Below are 23,117 nucleotides of genomic sequence, written 5' to 3' on the forward strand. Positions count from 1 at the left end.
CCTCATTCCATGACAGGATGTTAACCAGCCCCATCCAGTGGGAAGAGTGCTTTACTACATCCTATCTTTCTGCAATTATATTCTTCGTCCCGATTTTACAATGTTCCTTGAGTCTTAGAGGCAACTTGGTTTTTGTTTTTTGTTTTTTTAAAATTTATTATATATAAGTACACTGTAGCTGTCCTCAGACACTCCAGAAGAGGGAGTCAGATCTCGTTAAGGATGGTTGTGAGCCACCATGTGGTTGCTGGGATTTGAACTCCGGACCTTCGGAAGAGCAGTCCGCTGCTCTTACCCACTGAGCCATCTCACCAGCCCGCAACTTGGTTTTTTTGAGTTTCAATATATAGCCCAGGCTGGTCTAGAACTCTTGGTCAATCTCCTGCCTCACCTTCTTGTAGGCTACAATTAAATGCATATGCCACCACCCCTAGTTTTCTGAGTCTGTTAAGCCAAGGAGTGCAGCCTACTTATCTGTGCTATCTCTGCTCCTCCGAACTTTCAAGAACCCTCTAGAAGAGTTCCCAAGGTTCAGAAGGTCTGAAGGCTGCCCCAGGCCACAAACTGCAAAATTAGGACTAGAAGGCTGCATAGCCTCTAACATGTAAGTTGACCAGTCCAGAGGGCAAACTAAAGCTAGAGAACTGGGATGGAACTCTGCCTAGAAAGCTGATGTCCAGGGGCCCATCCCAGGTGTGGCACTAAGGTGTGGGATATCTTCTTCTTGCTCAGTCCCCAGGAGAAAAGAACACGGAAGTTTTTGGTGTTTTCTTTCTACATTTTATTATTTCAAATCATGTGAACAATTCCATAAAACATGTGAAAAAAGCAAGGAAGTGTTCAACGCTGGAGGACCCGGGCCTGGGGCGAGGGCGTGAGGGGCCTGGCCCTCAGCAGGCAGCGGCGGTTCCTAGATTAGCGCTAAGGAGCTACATTTAGGTTAATGGAGCCAGGGCCCAGGGCTTCAGAGCAGGGCCCTCAGTGACGTTGGCAGTTGTCTGGAACAGCCCTTGGAATCCAATTCCGTGGAGGGCAGAGCAGGGGGCCGCCCAAAGAGGGATGGGTGTAAACACGCAGACACACTCAAGGCACGGAATCGCTGGAAAGGGGTGGGGCTGGGGCTGGGCTGGGGTGGGGGTGCTGGTCAGGACCTGACAGTTTTAAATAGGTTTCTCTAAAAAGTTTTCTAGATTTGCAGTTTTCCTTATTTTTCCTTTTTCTTTTTCTTTAAAGCTACGAGAATGAGCAGGTGGGCTTTGTCTCCAGGAATGGCGGTATCTCTCACGCTTCTTGTGCTTTTTCCTTTGGGGCCTCCGAGCGGCAGAGAGTGGGGTAGGCAGGAGGCTCCCTGTAAACATTTGGACTTGGGTCAGGGCTGGTGTTGGACAAAGCCAGGGGTCTAGGCTGGAGGAGTTGGTACCCTCCAGACATAGGCCTTGGGATCTCTGCATGCGCTCCCCGCTCACCCCAGAACAAGACAACGGTTAGAAAACCCGAACGGATGCCCAGGAAGGGGGTACCATGGCTACTCCCGGCACCTCAGACAAAGGTGGGTTTTAGACTGGGAGGCCTGTGGCAACCCCTCCCCCAAGTCTAGAGCCGAGGGAGGGGACAGGGGAGCTGAGAACAGAGAGAAAAGATGGGAGAAGCAGCTGGGGGAACAGGCAGGGAACATGGTCTTCTTGCCCCCATCTTCCTCAGGGGTAGTGGGGAGCACAGTCAGCGGTGGCCCTGGAGGTGGATGACAGACACAGCCTGGGTTACATGTGGCTCCTCTTCTTGCCTCTCTAAACAATGACCTTCTTCTCCCCCACCTCCTTGTTACCAGGGACACAGCTGTGCCCAGAGGCCAGCTTCTGTTGCTGGGTTACAGGATGTGTATATCAGTGACACTGCGGTCACTGAATGTACGCCAGGGCCAGTGGGGCTGGCCTGGGCCTAGGACTCTCAGGTCTGAGAGACAGAAGTCTAAGAACAAGAGTGAACCTGGTCAGTGAGCAGCGGGGTGCCTGGGTCTCCTGCATCTAGATTAGGCTAGAATACCATGGAGGCAAGGAAGCAACTCCTTCCAAAGAACACTGACCACCCCTCTAGCTCTGTCCAGGAGAGTGCCAGGACCCTTTTTTATTCCCTCTCCTCTGGTCCCTGACTGCCCTGCCTGACCCTTTCTCTCCAGGCTGAGTACTCCCAAATGACTTCCCCCAATTCCCCAGACCCCTGTTGTTTGACAACCCCCTGACTCACCATCCTGCCAGGTCCACTGCCCCTCAGAAGAGGCCACAGTCCTTCAGGTTGTTCTTGATGATGACGTCAGTGACGGCATCGAACACAAACTGCACGTTCTTGGTGTCGGTGGCGCACGTGAAGTGCGTGTAGATCTCCTTGGTGTCTTTGCGCTTATTTAGATCCTCAAACTTGCTCTGGATGTAGCTGGCTGCCTCGTCGTACTTGTTGGCCCCTAAGGAAGACGAATGAAGACTTGTGTATGTGCATGTACAGCAGAACTCTGTGCCCACAACAGACAAGCATGTAATGTGCACAGCACGGTCATGTGTAAGTGCGTGTGCTGTATGAAGGATGTTTCCTATGTACGTATGCTCAACGGTAGAGGCCCATGGGTGGTAACAAGCCTTTTGTGTGTAGACACAGTGCATTCCTGAGTGAGGTCCCACAGGTCCTGTGTTTTTCCTTCTGTCCAGATTGGGGCATCCATGGGCCACCAGAGCCCCAGTGGTGTCTATTGGGATGGCCACCCCACACCCCCATGAGCTAGTCTTCAAAGAGTACCCGTGTACTCAGGGAAACAGATGGTCAGGGAGCTCTGTGTGATCTTTTCTTCAAACAGGTCCTTCTTGTTGAGGAAGAGGATGATGGAGGTGTCTGTGAACCACTTGTTGTTGCAGATGCTGTCAAACAGCTTCATGCTCTCATGCATGCGGTTCTAAGGAGAAGGAAGTGAAGTCAGTACTGACACCACCCCCCACCCCCGTCGCTGCCTACCAGGCTCAGCCCCCACCCGCCACCACCAGTGCTCCTGGACTCTCACCATCTCCTCATCCTCAGCCAGCACCAAGTCATAAGCGCTCAAGGCGACACAGAAGATGATGGCCGTGACGCCCTCAAAGCAGTGGATCCACTTCTTGCGCTCAGACCGCTGACCACCCACATCAAACATCCTGTGGACATCGAGTCAACTTAATCCAGGGAGCAGAGCCCCGCGGGGGGGTGGGGGGGTGTCCTTGCACTTCACAGGCCAGCTGGCTAGGGACAGAGACCTGGCCAAGGCAGGACAGGTCCTTCTTGTGTGCCACCATGTAGTCATGGAACGTCCCTTACCACAATCCTGGTTTTGAGTCTGGTCAGAGGGACAGGCTAGAGCCACATGGGACAGGCAGGAGAAGCTATTAGTAGGTCACTACTGATGCCTAGGTGACAGACCTTGAGGACATGCCTTCCCAACACAATCCCAGGACTGGGCTACCCCAGCAGCTAGCAGCTATGGCCCTTAACCCTGTACACACACACACACACACACACACACACACACACACACACACACACACTCACTTGAAGTGTAAGTCCTTGAAGGTGAAGTGTGTTTCCACGATGCCCGTGGTCTTCACACGGGTCCGCAGCACATCCTGCTGTGTAGGGATGTAGTCACTCTGTGCAATGCGCTCCAGATCATTCAGGTAGCTGCAAGGAGGCAGGAAATCAGACAGGTCAAAAGCAGCATCCTGACCTGGACCCTGAACAGACAAAACCCTTCTTCTTCCTTCCCTTCTCCCTTCCCTCTACTCCAGGCAGGGTCTGGTTTATGTAGTCTAATCTTATCTCAAACCTATAATTCTCCTGCCTCAGCCCCAAGCACTGCGATTACAGGTGTGCACTGCTGTGCCTGCTATCCTTGCTTCTTTAAGAAACATGGGCTCAGCTGGGCAGTGGTGACACACACCTTTAATCCCAGCACTTGGGAGGCAGAGGCAGGTGGATTTCTGAGTTCAAGGCCAGCCTGGTCTACAGAGTGAGTTCCAGGACAGCCAGGGCTACACAGAGAAAACCTGCCTCAAAAAAAAAAAAAAACAAAACAAAAAAAAAAAACAAAAAAAAAAGACACACACACACACACACAAGGCTCCCCCCCCCCAAAAAAAGAAACATGGGATGGGGCTGGAGAGATGGTTCAGTTGTTAAGAGCACTGACTGTTCTTCCAAAGGTCCTGAGTTCAATTCCTGACAACCACATGGTAGCTCACAACCATCTGCAATAGGATCTGACGCCCTCTTCTGGTATGTCTGAAGACAACAACAGTGTACTCATATACATAAAATAAATTTTTTTTTTCGAGATAGGAAATAAATAAACCTTTAAAAAAAAAAAAAGAAAGAAAGAAATGTGGCCTCAGTCCTCATGTTTCCCATCTGTACAATGGGACTGGGGGATTACAGCTCTATGACCCTAGCAGTCAGGTTCTCACTTGACCTGCATCCAAGAGACGCCAGAATGTTAGGACTCACAGGTAAAAAGTGGGAGGGAGAAATTAGTCCTTTAGGGAGAGATCAAGATGCTAACCGGTGTAATTAAGGTCCCACTGCAGAGCAACCTGGTGTGGTCCCTTCATAGGACTAAACATGTCGGGGCCTGCCAGGCCCAGTGGGTCCTTCACCTAACACTCAGTAAAATTTGAGCTGAGGTGGGAGCACAGACACCTGCTTGGCAGAGATCCCTGGGGCCCTTCATCACACAGTCCTTTAATTAGTATCAATGCCTCTCCCGCAGTGTCTGACTCGATATCCCCGCTATGCTTTCAGGCTGGGTCCAGGCCTTGAAGTGTCTCCCTTCTATTGGTCTTTTGTTCTTGGGGCAGGGGTGCTGGGGCCAGCAGGCAGCCAAACCAGACCAAAGGGAAATGATCTCAGAGAAGCAGGGATAGAACAGAATAACAGGAAGGGCCACAGGGGACCATGACGCACTTGCTGTGACCTGCGTACCAGGCTCCATCCCCTGTGGACGGAGCCCCTAGCCTGAAACCTCAAGGTGAGTTCCACACCAATTTCTATCTTCTCAGCAGGTGGCCTCACCCTAGGAGCCTCTGCTCTCCTGGGGTCTAGCCTGTGGTAAAGCTTAGAGTATCGCCCCATACTCCTCCTGAAGATGAGCCTGTGGAGGCAAAAAGCACTCTGGCTGAGCAGGCCCTGTGGTGACCACCCCAACTCCTAGAGCAGAGGCAGGCGTGCAATAGGAAGAAGGTGGAGAATAAAGAAAAAGGAAAGCGGAGGAAGTGGAGAGGGGGCAGGACATGGCGCCATCCTTCCCTCCTTGAGTACTGGGGACAACGAAGTAGTTTTGGTTGTCAACTAGTAAGTTGACAGGGCTCACCCCCTCCCTGCCTCTGTAATTCAGCTGGTGGCTAAGCCCGTGATTTCGGGGTGGGGCAGTGCTGAAGCCCGGAGGCCTCCGCAGATTTGGCTATGATCCCAAAACTCCCCGAGGGTAGGAATGACACAAGGGAAGTTAGAGAGGACAGAAGAAGCCTGGTCACGTGACTGAAGCAGGACTTGGGAATCCTAACTAGGCAGATCTACCTAACTCCTGTGAGGTCTAGCCTTGCTGAGCAGGCTCAAGATCTGATGGGCAATAGGGACCTGGAGGGGCAGGGCTGGGCTGGAGGCTGGCTGGCTAAGAGAAGCAGAAGCAGGGACAGGGAGTTCAGCACCCTGCCCAGTCCTGACAGACACACTGCTGGACTGCAGGGGAATTCAGAATTGTGTTCTGGCCTAAAGGATCCAGGCCTGCTGCGCCTCTGAAATTCCTGGGACACTCTGATTCTCTAGCTGAGTCCTGGGCTTGGCTCAGATCCAGAAAAGGTCAGAAGCAAAGTCCAGGCTCCAGCTTGTGCACACATCCGTCACCTCAAAGACAGCCTCTTCCGTCTCTGTGGGGCTCTGAGCAACAGGCCTGAACTCCTGTATCCTCAGTGACAGCCTGGAGTTTAACATATGTCATGCCCCGGCCTCAAACCCCTCCCACTCTTGATTTCCTACTGACACCTTCAGCTGTCATTGCTTAAGGACCTGTTCTTTGCACTCATCACTGTGTCCCTGACACTCTGCACGGAGCAGGTGGCTGCAAACGTTCTTCAGAACGATCATGTGTGAAGACAGATAAGGAGCCTGAAAGCCACCATGGCTGTCGTTTCTCCAGGCCTTCCGACAGCATGCTATCCCAGAGTTTCCATCCAACCTACTCCACTCCCAAAGCCTCGGTGGGCAGTCATCAGCTTCTACCCTGGGAGCGCCTGCCGTGCCCAGTCCCTTGCGGTACTCACTAAGCGGCTGAGTCATTGAGCTGGTATTCTCGTGAGCGGCCAAAGCAGGCTTGCACACCGTGGTCAGCCCAGAGCCTCCGGATGACACCGGACAGGTCTTCAGGAAGCATCCCTTGTTCCTCTGCAGCACAGGACAGGGCGAACAGCTGCCTGGCATCATCCTGAGCACAGAAATGGAGGTCAGACAGACAGACAGGTAAAGGAACAAACGCCCTCCCGATGATTAGAGAGCAGGGAATATTCTAGAACAGGGCCCAGACTGGTGTACTCTCAGGCTCCCTAGGACAAGACTTGCCCTGAAGGCTTCTGGGAGCCAGGCAGAGAGGAAGGGGTGGAGGAAGGGCACGCACCGCACGCTGGGGATCAGCAAAGTCGATCTGCAGGTTGCCCATGGCCTTCACGATGGCCATGATAGACTGGATGGTGTTGCTGTAGACCACGGCACGGTACTGCCGGCACTCCTCTTCTGAGTAGCCATCTTCATGGATGATCCTGATAAACAGAGGTCATAAGTTATGATCCACCAGCCACAAGAAATCCCACAGCTACCCGGGAACTGCCGGGGACTACTCCAAAGAGGGGGAACAGCCCCTGGCCTACAGAGTCATATTGATATAAGTAGCAATGGGGCCCTCTGGGACAGGTGGAGACCAAGCAGGGGAGACGGGACAGGCCCAGAGGAAGATGATGGTCAAACTTTGGTGACTTCTGCACACCACTTACTTCATCTGCTTGACGATGGTGCTCTTCCCTGACTCTCCAGCACCTGGAACAGAGGGCAGAGATGAGGAGGAGAGGACAAGCCCAGTGGGCTCCATATGCAAACAGCCTTGCCATTATCACTGAAGGTACTTCCTACCTTCTACACATCGGTGGCACAGTGAGACAGCCGGTGGCTTACAGGGGCCACAGTGACTAAGGAAACCTATAGCTTCTGCTCCTTGGCAGGCTCCATGCAGGCCTCTGCTTCCCTAAGGTCCACTGTCTGTCAGGGATCCCGCCATGCCCCCACCTCTGTCCTGTATGAGTTCAGGGAGTTAGCCAAGGTCTTAGGTCCACATTCTCTACTCTCACAAACACAGGCTTACCACCCTGTGCAAGAGCAAGGCAGGGGGGCTGGCGAGATGGCTTGGCGGGTAAGAGCACTGACTGCTCTTCCGAAGGTCTTGAGTTCAAATTCCAGCAACCACGTGATGGCTCACAACCACCCATAATGAGATCTGATGCCCTCTTCTGGTGTGTCTGAAGTCAGCTACAGTGTATTTACATATAATAATAAATAAATCTTAAAAAAAAAAGAGCAAGGCAGGGCTGGCTGGAAGGTACCCTGCATATTGCAAAAGGGCAGGAAATGCTCCTGTTCCCAAACTCTGAGATTTAGCTGCTAAGTAACCTACAAGGACCAGAGTCACATTCCTGTCCTTTGGACATGGCCCAAGACCTAGCCCTCTGCTTTCTGGATCAGCTCTGTCCTAAACAGATGGAAAATAGAAACACACACACACACACACACACAAACACTGACTCAAGCCTCTCTAGGTTGGCAGAACCCCTGTCCTCATTTCTCTGTGACTGGTTCTGAGGTTTGTTGGTCTCTTCTGTGTTTGCCACAGCAACTCCATTAAACCAATCTTTTCTGATCTCACTTTACAGAAGGCACTGAAGTTCAGAAGCGAACATTCTTGGAGCAGGATCATGCAGCCCGCATTTAAGATGACACCATAATGCCAAGATGAGCCCAGCCTCCATCCCAGCCTCTGCCTGTCCCCTCACCAGCTTCATTCCTGTACCTTCCAGGTACTGCCTGCTTCTTGCTATTCATCCTGTCCTCTTTCCTGGGAAACCCTGCCCTGTGTTCTGTTCACAGGACTGACCTATGAGTGGGTTGAACTTGGGAACTCTGTCCTTCTATCCAGATCATATAATAGGGCTAACGTATTAACAAAAACACCATCAATAATAATGACGGCAAAGTTGTGACAAGCACCCACTGTGTGCCAAGGTTTCATGTAGACCAGGTTGGCTTCAAATTTGTAATGCAGTCAAAGATGACCTTAAATTTCTCAACTTCCCGCCTGGAATTACCAACTGTTCATCAACATGGCCAATTTTTTTCATTCTTATAATTCTTTTGTTTTGTTTTGTTTTTTGAGACAGGGTTTCTCTGTGTAGCCCTGGCTGTCCCAGAACTCACTCTGTAGATCAGGCTGGCCTTGAACTCAGAAATCTGCCTGCCTCTGCCTCCTGAGTGCTGAGATTAAAGGTGTGTGCCACCACACCCGGCCCCATTCTTATAGTTTTAAGGCAGGGTCTACTATGTAGCCCTGGTTGGCCTAGAACTCTATAAGTAGTTCAGGCTGGCTTCAAACTCCCAGATACACCTGCCTCTGCCTCCCAGGTGCTAGGTTTGCAGGCACCCACCAGTATACCTAGCCATTTGGTTACAGGTTTTAAAAGGTTTTATTTTGGACTAGAGAGGTGACTCAGAGGCTAAGAGCATGTACTGCTCTCCCAGGAGGCCTAGGTTTGGTTCTCAGCACCCATATGATAGATGACAACTGTGTGTGAACACAGTTCTGGGGGATTTGATGCCGACTTCTGGCCTCTGTGGGCACCTACACACATGGTGCATATATATACACATACAGGCAAACACTCATACATCTAAACTTTTATGCCTACATCACATGTGTGCCTGATGACCACAGAGACAGTAAAGGCTGTTAGATTTCTTGGAACTAGAGTTACAGATGGTTGTGAGCCACAGTTCCATGTGGGCACTAGAACTGAACGTGGGTCCTTGGGAAGAGCAGCCAGTGCTCGTAACTGTGGAGTCACTGCTCCAGCTTCCTATGTGTATAAGCGTTTGTGTCAGTGCAGGTGCCTGCCCAGAAACTTCGAGACAAGGCGTCAGCTCCTCTGAAGCTGGAGCTAAAAGTGGTTATGAGCCACCAAAATGGGTGCTGGGAGCCAAATCTGGATCCTCTAAAAGAAAAACAAAACCAAACAACAACAACAAAAAACTTTTGAAAAGATTTATTTATTTAATGTATGTGAGTATACTGTTGCTCTCTTCAGACACACCAGAAGAGAACATCGGATCCCATTGCAGATGGTTGTGAGCTAAGTGGTTGCTGGGAATTGAACTCAGGACCTCTGGAAGAGTAGTGCTCTTAACCGCTGAGCCATCTCTCCAGCCCCCACATTTAAAAATTATGTGTGCACATGCATGCTCGTCAGTGTGTGTACATGCTCGTCAGCACGCGTGCATTCACCTGCAGCAGTTAGTTCTTGCCTCCCACCATGTGGGTCTCAGGGATCAAATTCAAGTTATCCAGCTTGGTAGCAAGACTTTCACTGGCTAAGCTGTCTTACCAGCCCCCATGTCCAGTTTTTTTTAAACTTAAAATTTTTATTTTTGTATTTTTAATTATGTGTATATATTTGTGTGTGTGTTATGTGCACATGCATGCAGGTACCCACAGAGGCCACTTGATGTGGGTGCTGAGAACTGAACTCAGGTCATCTGAAAGCAAGAAGCAGGCTATACTGCTGTGCCATCTCTCCAGCCAAGCCATGCCTAGTTTTGTTATGTGGTACTGGGTTCCAACTGAACCCCAGGGGTTCACACACACCAGTTCAGCATTCTACCACACCTATAGAATGCTACTGTATTTACTAGGTGCCTTTTATTGTTGTTGTCTGAGACAAGGTTTCTTTGTGTAGCCCTGGCTGTCCTAGAACTCACTCTGTAGACCAGGCTAGCCTCACACTCACTGATATCCGCCTGTCTCTGTCTCCTGAGTGCTGGGATTAAAAGTGTAGGTCACCACTGCCTGGCTTACTAAGTACTTTTATCTACACAGCAAACCGAGGCACACGCTGTAATATAATTAGTCCTATCTGAGAGTCGGGCACCTTGCTCTACACAATCCCTCCTAAAGACCAGTCTGAGGTGCCCAAGAGGCAGCAGGCACCAAACAAGTGAAGACCGGATAGGCTGACAGACCTCATCAAGTTTCAGTTTCCCCTTCCCAAACCCATATCTCATTGGGGGAACTGAGGCACAGTTGTGACCCACATGAGTAGGTCTGGATCTATTCCCCAATCCAGCAGCTGCTCTGAGGGGAAGGTCTGAGTCCTTACAAATGCTGGCAGGTGCCTAAAATTACTGAGTACCTGACTATCCTAAGCCTGCTTCCCAAGATGGTGTGAGAACTATTATGGGACAAACCCCGAAGCTTGGGCAGGCTTCTGTGGGACAGTGTTCTCTCCGGCTATGATCAATCCACCAAATGGGGCTGTGCACAGCAGTGCAATGAGGCTCCGTCACATCCTACAAGCCCAGAGGGGTGTTCAGAAGGTCTATAAACCCTGCCCACACTACCCAATCACTGAGTACTAGGCCCACAGGGCCTCAGTATCTACCTAGAGAAAAAAGGGCACAATGGCCCTAGCTAGCCTTCCTACTTGCTTCCACAGAGCAGAAGGAAGGAGACTCATCTTGGAGCAGCAGGACTGAGGTGACCCCATTGACCGGACTCAAGGACAGGTAGGAAGGGTGGAAGCAGCAGACATCCAGGGCACAGGAAAGCTCAATGAAGGGTGTCCCCTTACATGACTTTGGAATTCCTGGCTATGGGAAACATTGGTTTCTCTACTGGTCACTGTGGGTAAAAAGGGCATCTAATCCTTTGACCACTCTCCTCAGAGGTGCTGTGGGCTACCTGTGACCCTGCTCAGTGCCAGGGACGATGGCACAAACTTGCTTTGCATTTCATTTCCCTAGCAAAGCTGGCAGACACCAAAAGGGCCACAGCTGAGCAAGCCAAGCCAGGAACCTGGGTCACATACTTCTTGTCTCAGCCAGCCGAAGGCCTGCTCCCACACTTCCCTCAGTTTCCCTTTCAGATTCTGAGTTAGAGCATTCTCCCTACCTAGCAGGGGTCACTGCAAACAGCCCCTTCTGACAGGCAGACAAAGCAAAGCAATGGGGTTTCCATCCCTGGGACTTAAGGAGGTTCCTTTGTCGTTGCAGCAGCTGTGACTCAGGCAGGAAGTAGCAAGAGGCAGGACAAGGGTGTGGTTGGCAACCAAGCAGGAAGTAGAGACATCAGGACAGAGCTGGGGAAGTCTGAAGCGGGACACCCAGTGAAAGGTGCATGGTGAAGACCTTGGAGCTCAGGTAGACTGCAGCAGACTCGGGGTTTCAGGAGCCCTGGAGCCACATCTTTCTTACGCCCCCAAATGCCCTTTCTCCATTACGGTGCATCACTCCTACCATCTGGACTGGAGGGTGCTTGTACTCAGTCAGGATCCTTCCCTGCCAGCCCTGTGCCTACCTCAGGGAGAGCTCCCCCAGACTGAGGCAGAGGAGCCAGCAGGGAAGGCAGCTGAACAGAGAGAAGCAGGAGTCAGCCTCGCTTGTCTCCACCAGCTGCTCCATCCCCAGCTGGATGAGGCCAGTGGGGATCCACAGAGGGTCCCTGGAGTTGGCCTTGACATTCCCACTAGGCTACACCTCTTCCCACCAAAGAAAACACCTCTGTAGCTTTTGTCCTGAGTCCAGCTGCTGGGCCCACTGCAGGAGGGCAGTGATCTCAGAGGCTCCTCTGCCTAGATCATCTGCTTCTACATGCATGCAGCACGGAGCTGTTCCCGTGGAGGGAACAGACTGAGGGGAAGACAGTACTACCTCGCTGCCTGGCAAGACCCAAAAAGCCTCACCACAGTTGGGCCTGTAAGTTCAAACACTTGATGTTCATCTAGGCCCCAGCACGTACGTGAGACTGCTATTTGTCCATCTTGGGCCCGCCACCTCCTACCTCACGCTTAGGTCTGACCTGTGGGGAGGCTGTGACCTACTCTAGTCCTTTCTGGCCTCAGTTTCTTCAAGCAGGCAACCGGTCTGGTACAACCCTGCGGCCCACACTGATCCTTCCTGAAATTTCCATTAGCTTCAGCCCTTGCAGGTCTCTGGTATCTCATCTGTAAAATAGAACACTGCATCTTCTAACAGGAGAGGGGTGAGAACTGGAACCAAAGCTCCTCTCAAGGCTCCTCACGCAAGGCTATGTGCAGGTAACACTTGTTACTGTGGCTGGAGTTGGCTCAGCAGCTAAGAGTACTGGCTGCTCTTCCAGAGGATCCTGGGTTGACTCCCCACATTCGCAAGGCAGCTCCCAACTATCTGTAACCACAAGTGCAGGAGCTCTGATGCCCTCTTCTGGCCTCTGAGGTATCAGGCAAGCATGTACTACACAGACATACATGCAGGCAAACACACATACACTTAAAAGTAATAATTAAAAAGATACATTGTACGAAATTATCCAAGAATTAAATAAAAATATTTTTAAGAAGATAGTGTCTGGGCATGGTGGCGCATGTCTATAGTCCTGACACCCAGAAGGCAAGGTTGGCTACACAGTGAGACCCTTACCAGAAGGAAGTCAGTTGCCACTATTTTCCTATTTGGTGGAAGAGTACAGATTTCCCCAAACCTCACTTCCAACAGTGTGCACAATGGCCAGCTGCTCTGGTCGGTCACTGGTCACTAATAGCAAGGCCCAGAGTGGAGTACCACAGTCATCTCATTTCAAGTACAGCTTCTGAAGACTCCGAGAGAGCGGGGTAACAGGCCAATACAGGGCGGGGAGGGCGGAGCACCATCCACCCGGGATAAGGGTGAGAGCTGTCTCCTGCCACTGGCACTGTGCTCTGAGCCCGTCGCTTCTTACACACACACACACACACACACACACACACACACACACACACACACACACACACACACACACATCCTACCAGAGACTTCTGCATAGAAACCTCCCAGCTGGTGTAGCCCACTGACCCCACAACTCCAATGCTGGGAAAAGGCCTCCTCTGAGGCAGCTCCTGAGCTGGTGGGCTCCGGTGGAATTCACGGGCTAAGGAGAGGCAGCTGACGTGGCAGCCCCGAGGGCAGAGATTCTCATGAGCAGCTGGGACCACAGGGTAGGCTTGGGCAGCAGCCCAGCTCCAAGCCACAGCACCAGGCCCGCCCACGCTGCCACCATCCCAGTGGGGCACAGTGGAGATGGGATTGAGCACTGAGATGCCCACCTCACAGGTAACCCAACTACGAGAGAGGTACCACACCCTCACTGCCCGGTGACCCCTGCCATTCTGGATCCTGTCTGTCACCTCCTTGCCCCACAGCCCAGGGTCTTAGGCTCAGCTACCACCAGGGGGAGCCCAGCTGCCAGAGACAAAGCAGAGGAGGTGGGGGGCTGGGCAGCATGGGGAATGTTTTGTTTCAGCAAAGCAGCCTTCCCAGCTAGGGGTGGCTGGGGGAGGTGCCAAGACCCTCAGCCACAACCTCCGCCCTGGGAAGCCCCCAGCCAGCTCCAGAGTCTGAATTCACAGGAACAATGGAAACAGGAGGGAAGAAAGGAGGGGGGAGGGCCCAGCCAGACAAAGGCCCTCTAGGCCCCACCCCAGGCCTCTCTTCCTTCCTCCAGGTGCCTTTCTTTGACCCCCTTAAGCCCTCCAAGGAGGCTCAGCACAGCCTCACACTGGGAGGGGTGGAGGGGAGGGGGAGGGGGATGACAAGGAGGTGGGGTTTTCGAAGGATCCTGCAACACTTCCACCCAAGACTGTGGCCCCCACCTTCCACCAGATGCCCCAACAAATCAGCCCTGCATGCCCTGCTTCCTCAGGTTGTAGGTCTTACCACCTGTAAATCAATCGCCAGGAGGTGCCAAACAGGCCCCAGATCATTGGTACACCCTTCTTCCTAACAGCTTTTCAAAAAGACTCCTTTAGCTATGTTTTCAAGAGCCTGAACAATGGATATCTGTCCTGAATTGCGGTGGCAGACCAGAGGCGAGGTGCCCGAATCCCAGGCCTCAGTGTCCCCATCTGTGAAATGTACCCCTGGTGGGAATGTGCCAGGCCCAAGGCCTGCCCAGAGCAGTTTTCCTATGGTTTTCAGGAACTCCAAACTGCCTCAGCACCCAACTCAAGCCAGCAGTTGTTCATGTCCTTGTAAGTCCCAGTGCTAAGCACAAAGGCAGGGACAGCCTGAGATCACACACACAGTGGATGGGTCCTTCTGTACCCAGGCCGGTGATAAGGAGGAGCAGGCTCCGCGGCTTCTGCACGGCCACCTAGCCACGGGGGCTGTTCTGACAAGGCAGCAGAATCCCCTGGAACCTCCCACGGAAGGATAAGCCCCACAGACACGAGACCTGGGGGTCAAGAAGCACGAGCATGTGGTGCCACTGCTCCCAGCCCACACAGCAGCCACATTCAGCCAGCACACAGCACAGCACCTCTACACTGAGGGCGCCATTGACAACAGTCATGACAAGCCTTGTAGGATAGCCTGCCTTTCCACCCCTGGCCGCTTCCCAGCGTTCCTCTGGTCCAGTCTGTTTCCCTCAGACTGGAGGTTAGGGGAGGAAGAGGCACAACGGGGAAGGCGCAAATTCGAAGTTACTGAGTGTGACATGAACGCTGTGAGGAAGGTGGGCTGAGAGGAGAGGTGGGGAGGGGCTCCGGAGTAGCCACATGTGCAAAGGAGCCCTGGCAGCAGGCAGGCTTCTGTCAGAACGGCAGAAAGGCTAAAAGGATTCAAGACTCAAGGTGCCAGGTAGTGGTGCACACTTTTAATCCCAGCACTCAGGAGACTGAGGCAGGCGGAACTCCAGCCTGGTCTACAGAGTGAGTTCCAGGACATTTAAGGCTATACACTCAGAAACCCTGTCTCAAAAAAGCAAAATAAGAAAGCAAACATATAAACAAACAAGACTCCTACACCAGGCAAGATCCACAAACCCCACCCCCACCCCCCAGCATGTATGCACCCAGAGCAGGTGCTCCAGCATTGGCCTGTCACCCCAACACCAATCCCGGCAGCAGGGCACAGACCAAGGGCCACAGTGGCAGGACAGGGTCAGTGATTGCTTGAGTCCTCTAGCTGAGCATCTCTGCTTCTCTGCCCTCAGTCTCTCCTGCCTCACAAGATGAAATAGCAGAGGCATCTGCTGCTATGAGAAGGGACACTGAGGCACAGCGACAGCATCCGGGTTCTGCAACCCCCAGGCAGGGGAAACCCAAAGTGAGCTAATACAGGACTGCCGCTCCGCTTCCAGGCATTCATGTCCGCCTGCGGCTGGCCTTCCTGCTTGGAGGGCAACAGCCGCTCGGGAATCTAAGAGCAGTTCTTGGCCTTCCTGCTGGACCTCCCACTGGTGTCCCCTCTCCCAGCCACCACTTCCTGTGGCCAAAGGAGGGGCTTAGACTCCTTCTCAGAAGCACCGCCTCTGACATCCCGGTCCCAGCACTTAGGACAGGACAAGGCTAGCACCTGGTACTGGCCCTAACTCAGGGATGGCGTGTGTGTGTGTGTGTGTGTGTGTGTGTGTGTGTGTGTGTGTGTGTGTGTGTGTGTAGAGGCCTGCGGAAGCTCACAGGTGAGTCTGGGCAGGTGTGACCCTTCCAGGCCTTCTGGCTGGCAGAGACCTGGGTGACTCAGGACCCACCTTCTGCAGCCCGCTGGCCTCTTCCCCTTTTGGGCTCCTCCTCCCCCTCCTCCCCCAGCTGCTTCCTCCTTCTTCTCTGATGTGGACACCATTTCCCTAAGAGGCCTAACTACATGACTGTCCCCACGCCTGCCTAGGCACGGCAGGCACTCTGAAGCAATTGGGTCAGGAGCAGCATCCTCCAAGGCCCAAAGACACCTCAAACTGGCCCTGATGAAAATCCTGAGTGCCAACCCTGCAGGTAGCCCAGCGGTCAAGGCTCAGCCCCAGGATATTATCGTTCTCAAACCACCAAGCTACAGGCCCCAGAAGCACCAACGAGGTGAGGGTGGGGTTGGGTTTAGTAGAGAGCTCTAGGCAAAAGACAGGGTGTGGCCAGACAGTGGAGGCCCCACCCTGCACCTGTAGCTGAGGCAGGGGCTTCCTGAGAGCATCGGATATGACACAGGGCCACATATACTAAAGGGTCCAATCCTTTGCTCACACCAGGGCACCCTGAAGAACAATCTTAGAAATGATCCAAAAAAAAAAAAAAAAAGAAATGATCCAAGTTGTGTGACCTGGCAACAACCTACTGACCCCTACTCTCTTACCAAACTCCTAGGTCGAACCCAGGGAGCTGAGAAGGCTGCCAGGCCTGTACCCCATCCCTCCGGCCCACTCCTCCTCCTCCTGTCTCAGCAAGTGGGTGGGCGGAGGCAGCAGCACTCCAGGGCACACCTGGCAGCCTCTGCTGGTGGCAGTGATGGGTGGCCCTGGTCCCTCGGTAGCTAAAAGCTTCGTGGGTAAATAAAGTTGTTTCCTGCCAAGAGAACCAGGAACTTTTAGAGACAGTCTGAGAGACAGCAGTGAGGGCAGAATCCTGAGGGCGGGGCCTACGGCGGGTTCAGTGGTCCAAGTGCCCCATCCATCCACTAGCCGTCTACTAAAGAGGCCTGGAGCCCTCGCTGCAACAGATCACGGCAGCCACAGTCCGGGCTGTCACTTGGTGAACAAATAAACAAATGTTCACCTTCCTTCTCAGATCCCAGGGCCAGCCCTGCCAGCTCGCTCGCACAGACTCAAAAGGAGCCCTGACTGGGCTCCGGCTGACTTGACAACAGTAAGTGGCTTGAAGCTGCCCGAGGGCTTGTGAGGAATCCTGTGTCCCTCAGCTGGCCCTCCAGTCACAGCCACAGCTCAGTCCCAGTACAGACTCCCTGTTAGACTCTGTTCAAAGCCCCAACCTCCACCCCCACACCCCCACCAGGGATGCCCCTGGCTGAGCTGTCCTGATTCACCAGCTCAGAAACACCCCTTAAAACACCTAGTCTCTACTGGTTCCTATGCCTGCCCAGGACAGTGTATAGCTTTTTCTATTTTTTCTAGCAGTTCTGGAGTGATGAGCAGGGCTGAGAGGCAGACAGAGGAGGTTAGAAATGGCTCAGACCCCCCCCCAACTCCCTCCCTAGCGTGGGAGCTCATCCAGGCCCGCCTGGGCAGACAAAGCCTTGCCCAGCCTGGGGGAGGGGTGGGAAGAGACTTTGAGGCCCAAGCCAACCAGCCCCCCATTCAAGTGCTAATGAGCTCCAGCAGGGGAGAAGTGGGTTAGGGAAGGGAGGCTGCCTCTGGACCAGCCCACCTGGCTCGCAGAGCTGGGCCACACCCCCAAGGCTCGCTCCCCAGAGGTTAGGCCTTAAGTCCCTGGAATGGTCAGTTACTCTTCTTTACAAACCTTGGCCTCCAACTTGCTGTGAGCTTCCTGGGGACAAGGAAGGGAGTCCCCAGGAGGGCCCCCATACTGTATGTACCTAGGCAGCTCTGTCAGAGATAGGAGAGGGTCCCTCACCTGGTTTTTTGTTTGTTTGTTCACCTCCAGGCTCGGGTGCACTATGCCCACGGCCCCCTGAGTTATACAGAACAGGCAGCTCTCTTGGCAGGGCTTCACCTGGCGCAGATTTCTCAGTGAGGCAGAAGATGGGACCAGGATTCTAACTTTTTTAAAGTTAGAATTTTTTGCCTGCATGAGGACGTCAGATTCCCTCAAACTGGAGTTAACAGACAGATATGAGCAGCCAATGTGGGTGCTGGGAATTGAACCCCGGTCCTCTGGAAGAACAGTCAGTGCTCTCAAGCGCTGAGCCATCTCTCCAACCTCAGGATTCTAACTTATATCTACATGACCCCTGGGGTGGTCCAATCATGGCGAGCCTCCAGCCTCATACTAAGAAACATCTACCAGCGTCTTGGGAATCTAGGCTACATCTCCCATCTCAGTGCCCTTAGTAAACTGGGTCTCTGCTCTCAGTGCCTAGCGTGCCAGTTTCCCAGGCTAGCCCTCCCGTGTGTCTCTCAGTTGGCAGCCTAAGACTACCCTTTTGTTCTCTCGTTCCTGTTATACTCTCTCCCATTCCCTAAGGACATGGCCTGCTCCAAGATGTGATCAGGAGCGTCGTTCTCCACACATACTTAGTATGCACCAATGCCAAAATGCCTTTTGCTAGTCAGACAGGACGCAGGCTACAAAACTCCCTTCCTTTTGTAAATCTACAAAGGCCTGCCTTTGACTAACAAGCCTGGGGCTCCTGCAGCAAGGTTGAGCCCCAGAGCTCTCAGTTGTCCCCAAATAGAGGAGAACTGAGTCTGTACAGGCACTTTCACATATAGTCCTACTGTGTGCTGCGCTCCCGCACAGGCTGCAGTCTGGGCAGCAGGGGATCTGCAGGGGACAGAGTGAGGACTGCCCCGGGGCACCTGCACAGCCTGTGATGGCCAAGAAGAACCAAAGGGCTTTTCTTTCAGCATCTCCTCAATCTTGGTCACTGGTCTTCCAAAGAGCACTTGTCACCTGCTCACACAGTGTGCCAAACTGTGACCCGGTAAACTCTACCTACTCACCCCCCAACCCAAGTTCACCACATACACCCTTCACTCAGCGCACAAATGAAAAGGACCCCGCTCTGCCTTGTCTCAGGGGCCAAAACCACACTCTAGTGGGAAAGCGGGAACCCAGGGGGCAGAGAGGCCACATTAGCCTTGGTGGGACCTCAGGACGGATTCTGGAAGGAGATCCATGGATGGAATGTTAAGGAACAATTATGTAGGGGAGATACAAAGTCCTGCAGCCAGACAGACGCAGCTGTACTCTGAGACTTTGTAGAGTCCATGGTGGACACTGTTTCTCGTGATGTGTCCAGCTCAGGTTGTCACCAGAGCCCCCCAAATCTATCTGGGCCTAGCTAGTCTGTCTGGTTAAAGTGTGTGTGTGTGTGGGAGGTGTCTAGGGGGTTGCCCTGCAGGGAGACTGGTATCAGCTTCTCTACTTGCCTGACCAAGCTGCCAGGGGAAACTATCTTGCTAGAGTGTACCACATCTGCCTCTGCCCTGGTGACAGTGACTGTGCCCGCCTTCTGGCAGGGATACAGGGTATGGAGGGAGACATTGTGCGGCGGGTGGGGCAGCAGGCGTGGTTCTGGCTGGGAGGGAAGATTGGCACTTTCCCAGTTTAAGTCCCCGTTGCCTGGACAGAGTCTCCGGCTATGTAGAACTGGTGCCCAGAATCCCTAACCTGCTACAGCTGGGGTCCTGTTGTCACCTTATTCCTTGATGGGGAGTTGATTAGCTCAAGTCAAGATCCCTTCCCAGGTAGCAGTGACAGACTGGTCATGAAGACTGGGTTGTCCATTTCAGACAGAGCTCTGAGCCCTTGGCTGCACACCCTTTGCAGGGTCTTAGTCTCACCGCGGGTACTCCGCTGACACAAGGCAGGAATTCCATTTTAGAGGAAGAAAAGGCCAGAGGGACAGGATCCTGGGATGGACTGTTGTGTGAGAAAGTGCTAAGCCAGACCCTATATCACTGGCTACTGCCAGCCTAGGGTAGGAAAGGATACCAGGTATCGCCTAGCCGGGCCCAAAAGCTGAGCTGAGCTCTAAGGGACAAGCCTGTCTGCATAGAGGAAACCGTGTGTTACAGAACAGGCCAGGCGTCCTGTGCAGCCCCCTTCCCCCTGCTCTCTGGTCCAGATCCACATCTCCTTGGCCACCACAATAACTGCCAATAAACCTGGGAGGGGTTGGTAAGGGGCTCCGGGCTGGGCACTGGGAGGTAGCGGTCCCGGAAGTGCCCTCCCTAGGCCCAGCAGCAACGGACATTCCGCCGCTGCCGCTGCCGCCGCCGCGTCGACACCCACTCACTGCTCGCCGCACTCGCAGCAGAGACAGGAAGAGGCAAGCGCCCAACGCAAAGCAGCCCAGGAGGCTGGGCCGCCGCCCCTTCCCGCCCCTTCTCTTCCTCCCCGCGGCAGCAGTGGAGCGGATGCCATTTTGAAACCTCCGGGGCTGTGCCCCCAGGCCGGGTCCGCCGGGACAGTCAACAGATGGATCCATAAAGACGTACATGTTTCTCGGCCACAGGCCTGGCCAAAAAATAAAAAATAAAAAAAGCCAGGCTTTTCACAGCATGCAGGCCCCCAAGGCGGCCCTGGGGCTGAGGGGCCACACCCCCCCACATACTATCCAGCCGATTACGCTGCTGCGCGGCTTCTGCTGCTGCTAGGGCCTTGCTCCCCACAATCCAGAGGAACTGGTCTTCTCAAGTCAGGCTTCCACAGGGAGCCACTCTGACGACCGGTGTGGGTCTGGACACAAGCATCAGGCCCACTGCCTCTGCCAAAGCCTAGCTGGGATGCTTGAGCGCACACGGGGCTACAGGCAGCAGACTCCTTACCAGCCCCTCATTCAGCTTGCCCACCACCCCCACATCACAGTATTCCTCTGGGGAACCAACAGGTCTACTCAGTATCCTAGGCCATATCCCTGGCGTTCCAGCCCCGAGTGTGAGAAGCCCAGCAGCCGTCAGCAGATCTCTCCAGGCCGGCACACAGGGGCAGCAATATGTCGGTTGGTTCACTACTTCCACTTCCCCCCCATCCCAGCAGCCACCATCTTCCTTGGCCTTGGAAGTGACAACAACCCTAACTCCTCCATGTTCCCTCCTATTGCCCAGACTCCCCTGGCCCTGGCCCAGACAAGCCTTGGATCCCAGGGAATGGAACTTCCCGCAAATGCTAGAGGCCTGGCCCCTGTTTCCCAGTGTGACTCTCAGAGTCAGACCAACCTCTTGCAAAGGGTCTGCCCAGCTCAGCCTAGGCCCACCCCAGCCCCTGGTGCCCCTCCTCCTATCAACAAGGCCCACCTGGGGCAGGAGGGCGCAGAAGCAAGGGAACGGCAGAGTGTGAGAAAAGCCTTAAAAGAGGGGCAGATGATTTGGGGGTTGATACCTGCAGAGAGAGGGAGGGAGAGAGACAGAGAGAGAGAGAGAGACACACACACACAGAGAGAAAGAGAGATCTGGTGACCTGGAACAGAGGCCCTGCGGGGAATCCTGCTACAGAGAACTTGAGAGTAGTCAGTTTCCCTCTTAAAGAGGTTCTTGAAGGGTCAGAGTGCAAAGAGGGAGAATACAGATCCCAGAGTAAGGAAAAGAGGGAGTGGGTCGAGGCTTGACCAGGGTCCCAAGGAATGCTCGTGCCAAGAGAAATAGAACAGGTGGGGCTTGAAGGTGGGAGCCGGCAGGGTGCTGAGGGTTTAAGAAAAGCCTGAGAAAGTGCGGAAATACACGGCAGGGTCTGAGTTCTCTTGAGACTGGATAACAAGGGGGGGGGGAGATAGTCATACAAGGTTTGGTGTGTGGGATCTGGGATGAGTTGAGGGTCTGAATGAAGTCTGGACTAGGATTATAAATCTAGACCAATCCAGAGTTTCGGATCTTAAAAGGGTGGCTCCTACTGGTTTCAAGCGCAGGTGTAGGGTGCAAGGCCAGGCTGAGCAGTTTCAGGTCCTTGTCTGGGGATTAGCGTAGAGAGTCAAGGGTCCCAGAACGGGGCGCTGCCTCACCTAACAGAAGCAACTTCACCTCCCGCGCCGCCTTCTCGCCGTCCTCCCGCAGGTTCTTGTCGATCATTTTAGAGCGCTCGGCTGCCGCCTTGTCCTCGGCGCTCACGGTGCAGCCCATCCTGCCGTCCGCCGGCCCGGCCTGGCCCCCACACGGCCCACGGCCCGGCTCGGCCCCGCCCGACCCACTCCGCTCCCACCGCCGGCCCTCTGCGGGAAGCTCTCAGGTCCGCAGTTCCGAGCGACTGCGGGAGGCGCCTTCCCGGCCGCCGCGCACCGACGGCGGGGCGGGCCAGGGGTGGGGCCCGGGCGAACCAAGCCCGCGACTGGGCCGGGGCGGGTCTGGAGGAGGGGCCGAAGGAAATTTAGGGATGGTGATTGGTTGGAGGGCGGAGCCAAGGGAGAAGTTAGGCTCAGTCCAGCCTTAGGCGCAAGCTGAGAGCGGGGCCGCAACGAGGGAAGACACCAAGGGTAGAGCTAACACAGGCTTAGGCCTCTGGGCGGGCTGCAGGAGGAGCTAGTCTCCGATTGGATGCTGAGAGCCTGAGGCTCTGTTTCTGGACTGTAGGACTAGTTGATCTAGTAGCCCAAGGGTCAGGACTACCTGCCCTCGCCACAGGCCAAATAGAAACCAGGACTCTGAGCATTTGTGAATTATGAGAGTAAGATGGAGGAGGTGTGTCTTCTTCACTTGCTAAAACTGAGCCTATAAACTTATTTGGAGATCTACTAAACTCTGCGGAGGGTCACATGATCTCTTTCTGGACCTCGATTTTCTTTAAAGCAGCGCCCCCTCCTCTTCTGTGTAGGTTGCACCACATTAAAAACAAAAAGAGTTCACTGCCGCCTTTACACCTTTGAGTGGACTATCTTCTGTCATCTAAACGTCGTCCTTTTGCCTGATAGGTTGGGAACCTTTCTCCTGCAGGCAGCAATCCGGGGCTTCAACCAGAGACCAATGAGACTGGACTCTAGGAGAGATAGACAAGAGAGAGTTGTCATTGGACTTAAGGAAACAAACGTTGCCATGATCCTATAATCTGTTCCTTCCATCCTCTGTCAGCTTCTAGAGGCTTCTTCAGTTCCATGTCTCTTCTGGGTAGTGGCTGTGATCCTGTGGCTGTGCAAAGGTGGAAGTGGAGCTATTTCCAATCTTTGTGATCTGCTTTTTAAGAGGGGCCTATGACCCACCAACTTTGATTGGACGATTGAAGTGTGCAAGGTGTTCTGAGTGGCCCCAGACTAAAGCCAGAGAAGGACACTGCCATTAAGAGTTGGTCACAGGGCTGGAGAGATGACTCAGCGGTTAAGAGTGCCGACTGCTCTTCTGGAGATCCTGAGTTCAAATCCCAGTACCCACATGGTGGCTCACAACCATCCTTAATGAG

At 53.6% G+C, this 23,117-nt stretch overlaps 1 protein-coding gene across 2 annotated transcripts; it reads right to left on the reverse strand.

The window, feature by feature from the left end:
* Positions 1-757: 757 nt before the first annotated feature.
* On the reverse strand, positions 758-22,024 carry Gnai2 (guanine nucleotide binding protein (G protein), alpha inhibiting 2). Of its 2 annotated transcripts, none has more exons than NM_008138.5 (9): positions 21,733-21,976; positions 7,053-7,095; positions 6,680-6,821; positions 6,330-6,490; positions 3,568-3,696; positions 3,047-3,176; positions 2,788-2,941; positions 2,245-2,458; positions 758-1,731 (listed from the first exon to the last, which is right to left on the reverse strand). In NM_008138.5, exons 1-8 carry the CDS (start codon positions 21,848-21,850, stop codon positions 2,268-2,270), a joined length of 1,068 nt encoding a protein of 355 aa, NP_032164.2. In that variant the 5' UTR covers positions 21,851-21,976; the 3' UTR covers positions 758-1,731; positions 2,245-2,267. The 2 variants fall into 2 exon arrangements, with proteins under 2 accessions (NP_032164.2, XP_006511700.1); XM_006511637.3 differs by having other exon boundaries at positions 765-1,348; positions 21,733-22,024.
* Positions 22,025-23,117: the final 1,093 nt, after the last annotated feature.

The sequence above is a fragment of the Mus musculus genome, chromosome 9 (assembly GCF_000001635.26).
Source record: "Mus musculus strain C57BL/6J chromosome 9, GRCm38.p6 C57BL/6J".
Taxonomy (NCBI): Eukaryota; Metazoa; Chordata; class Mammalia; order Rodentia; family Muridae; genus Mus; species Mus musculus.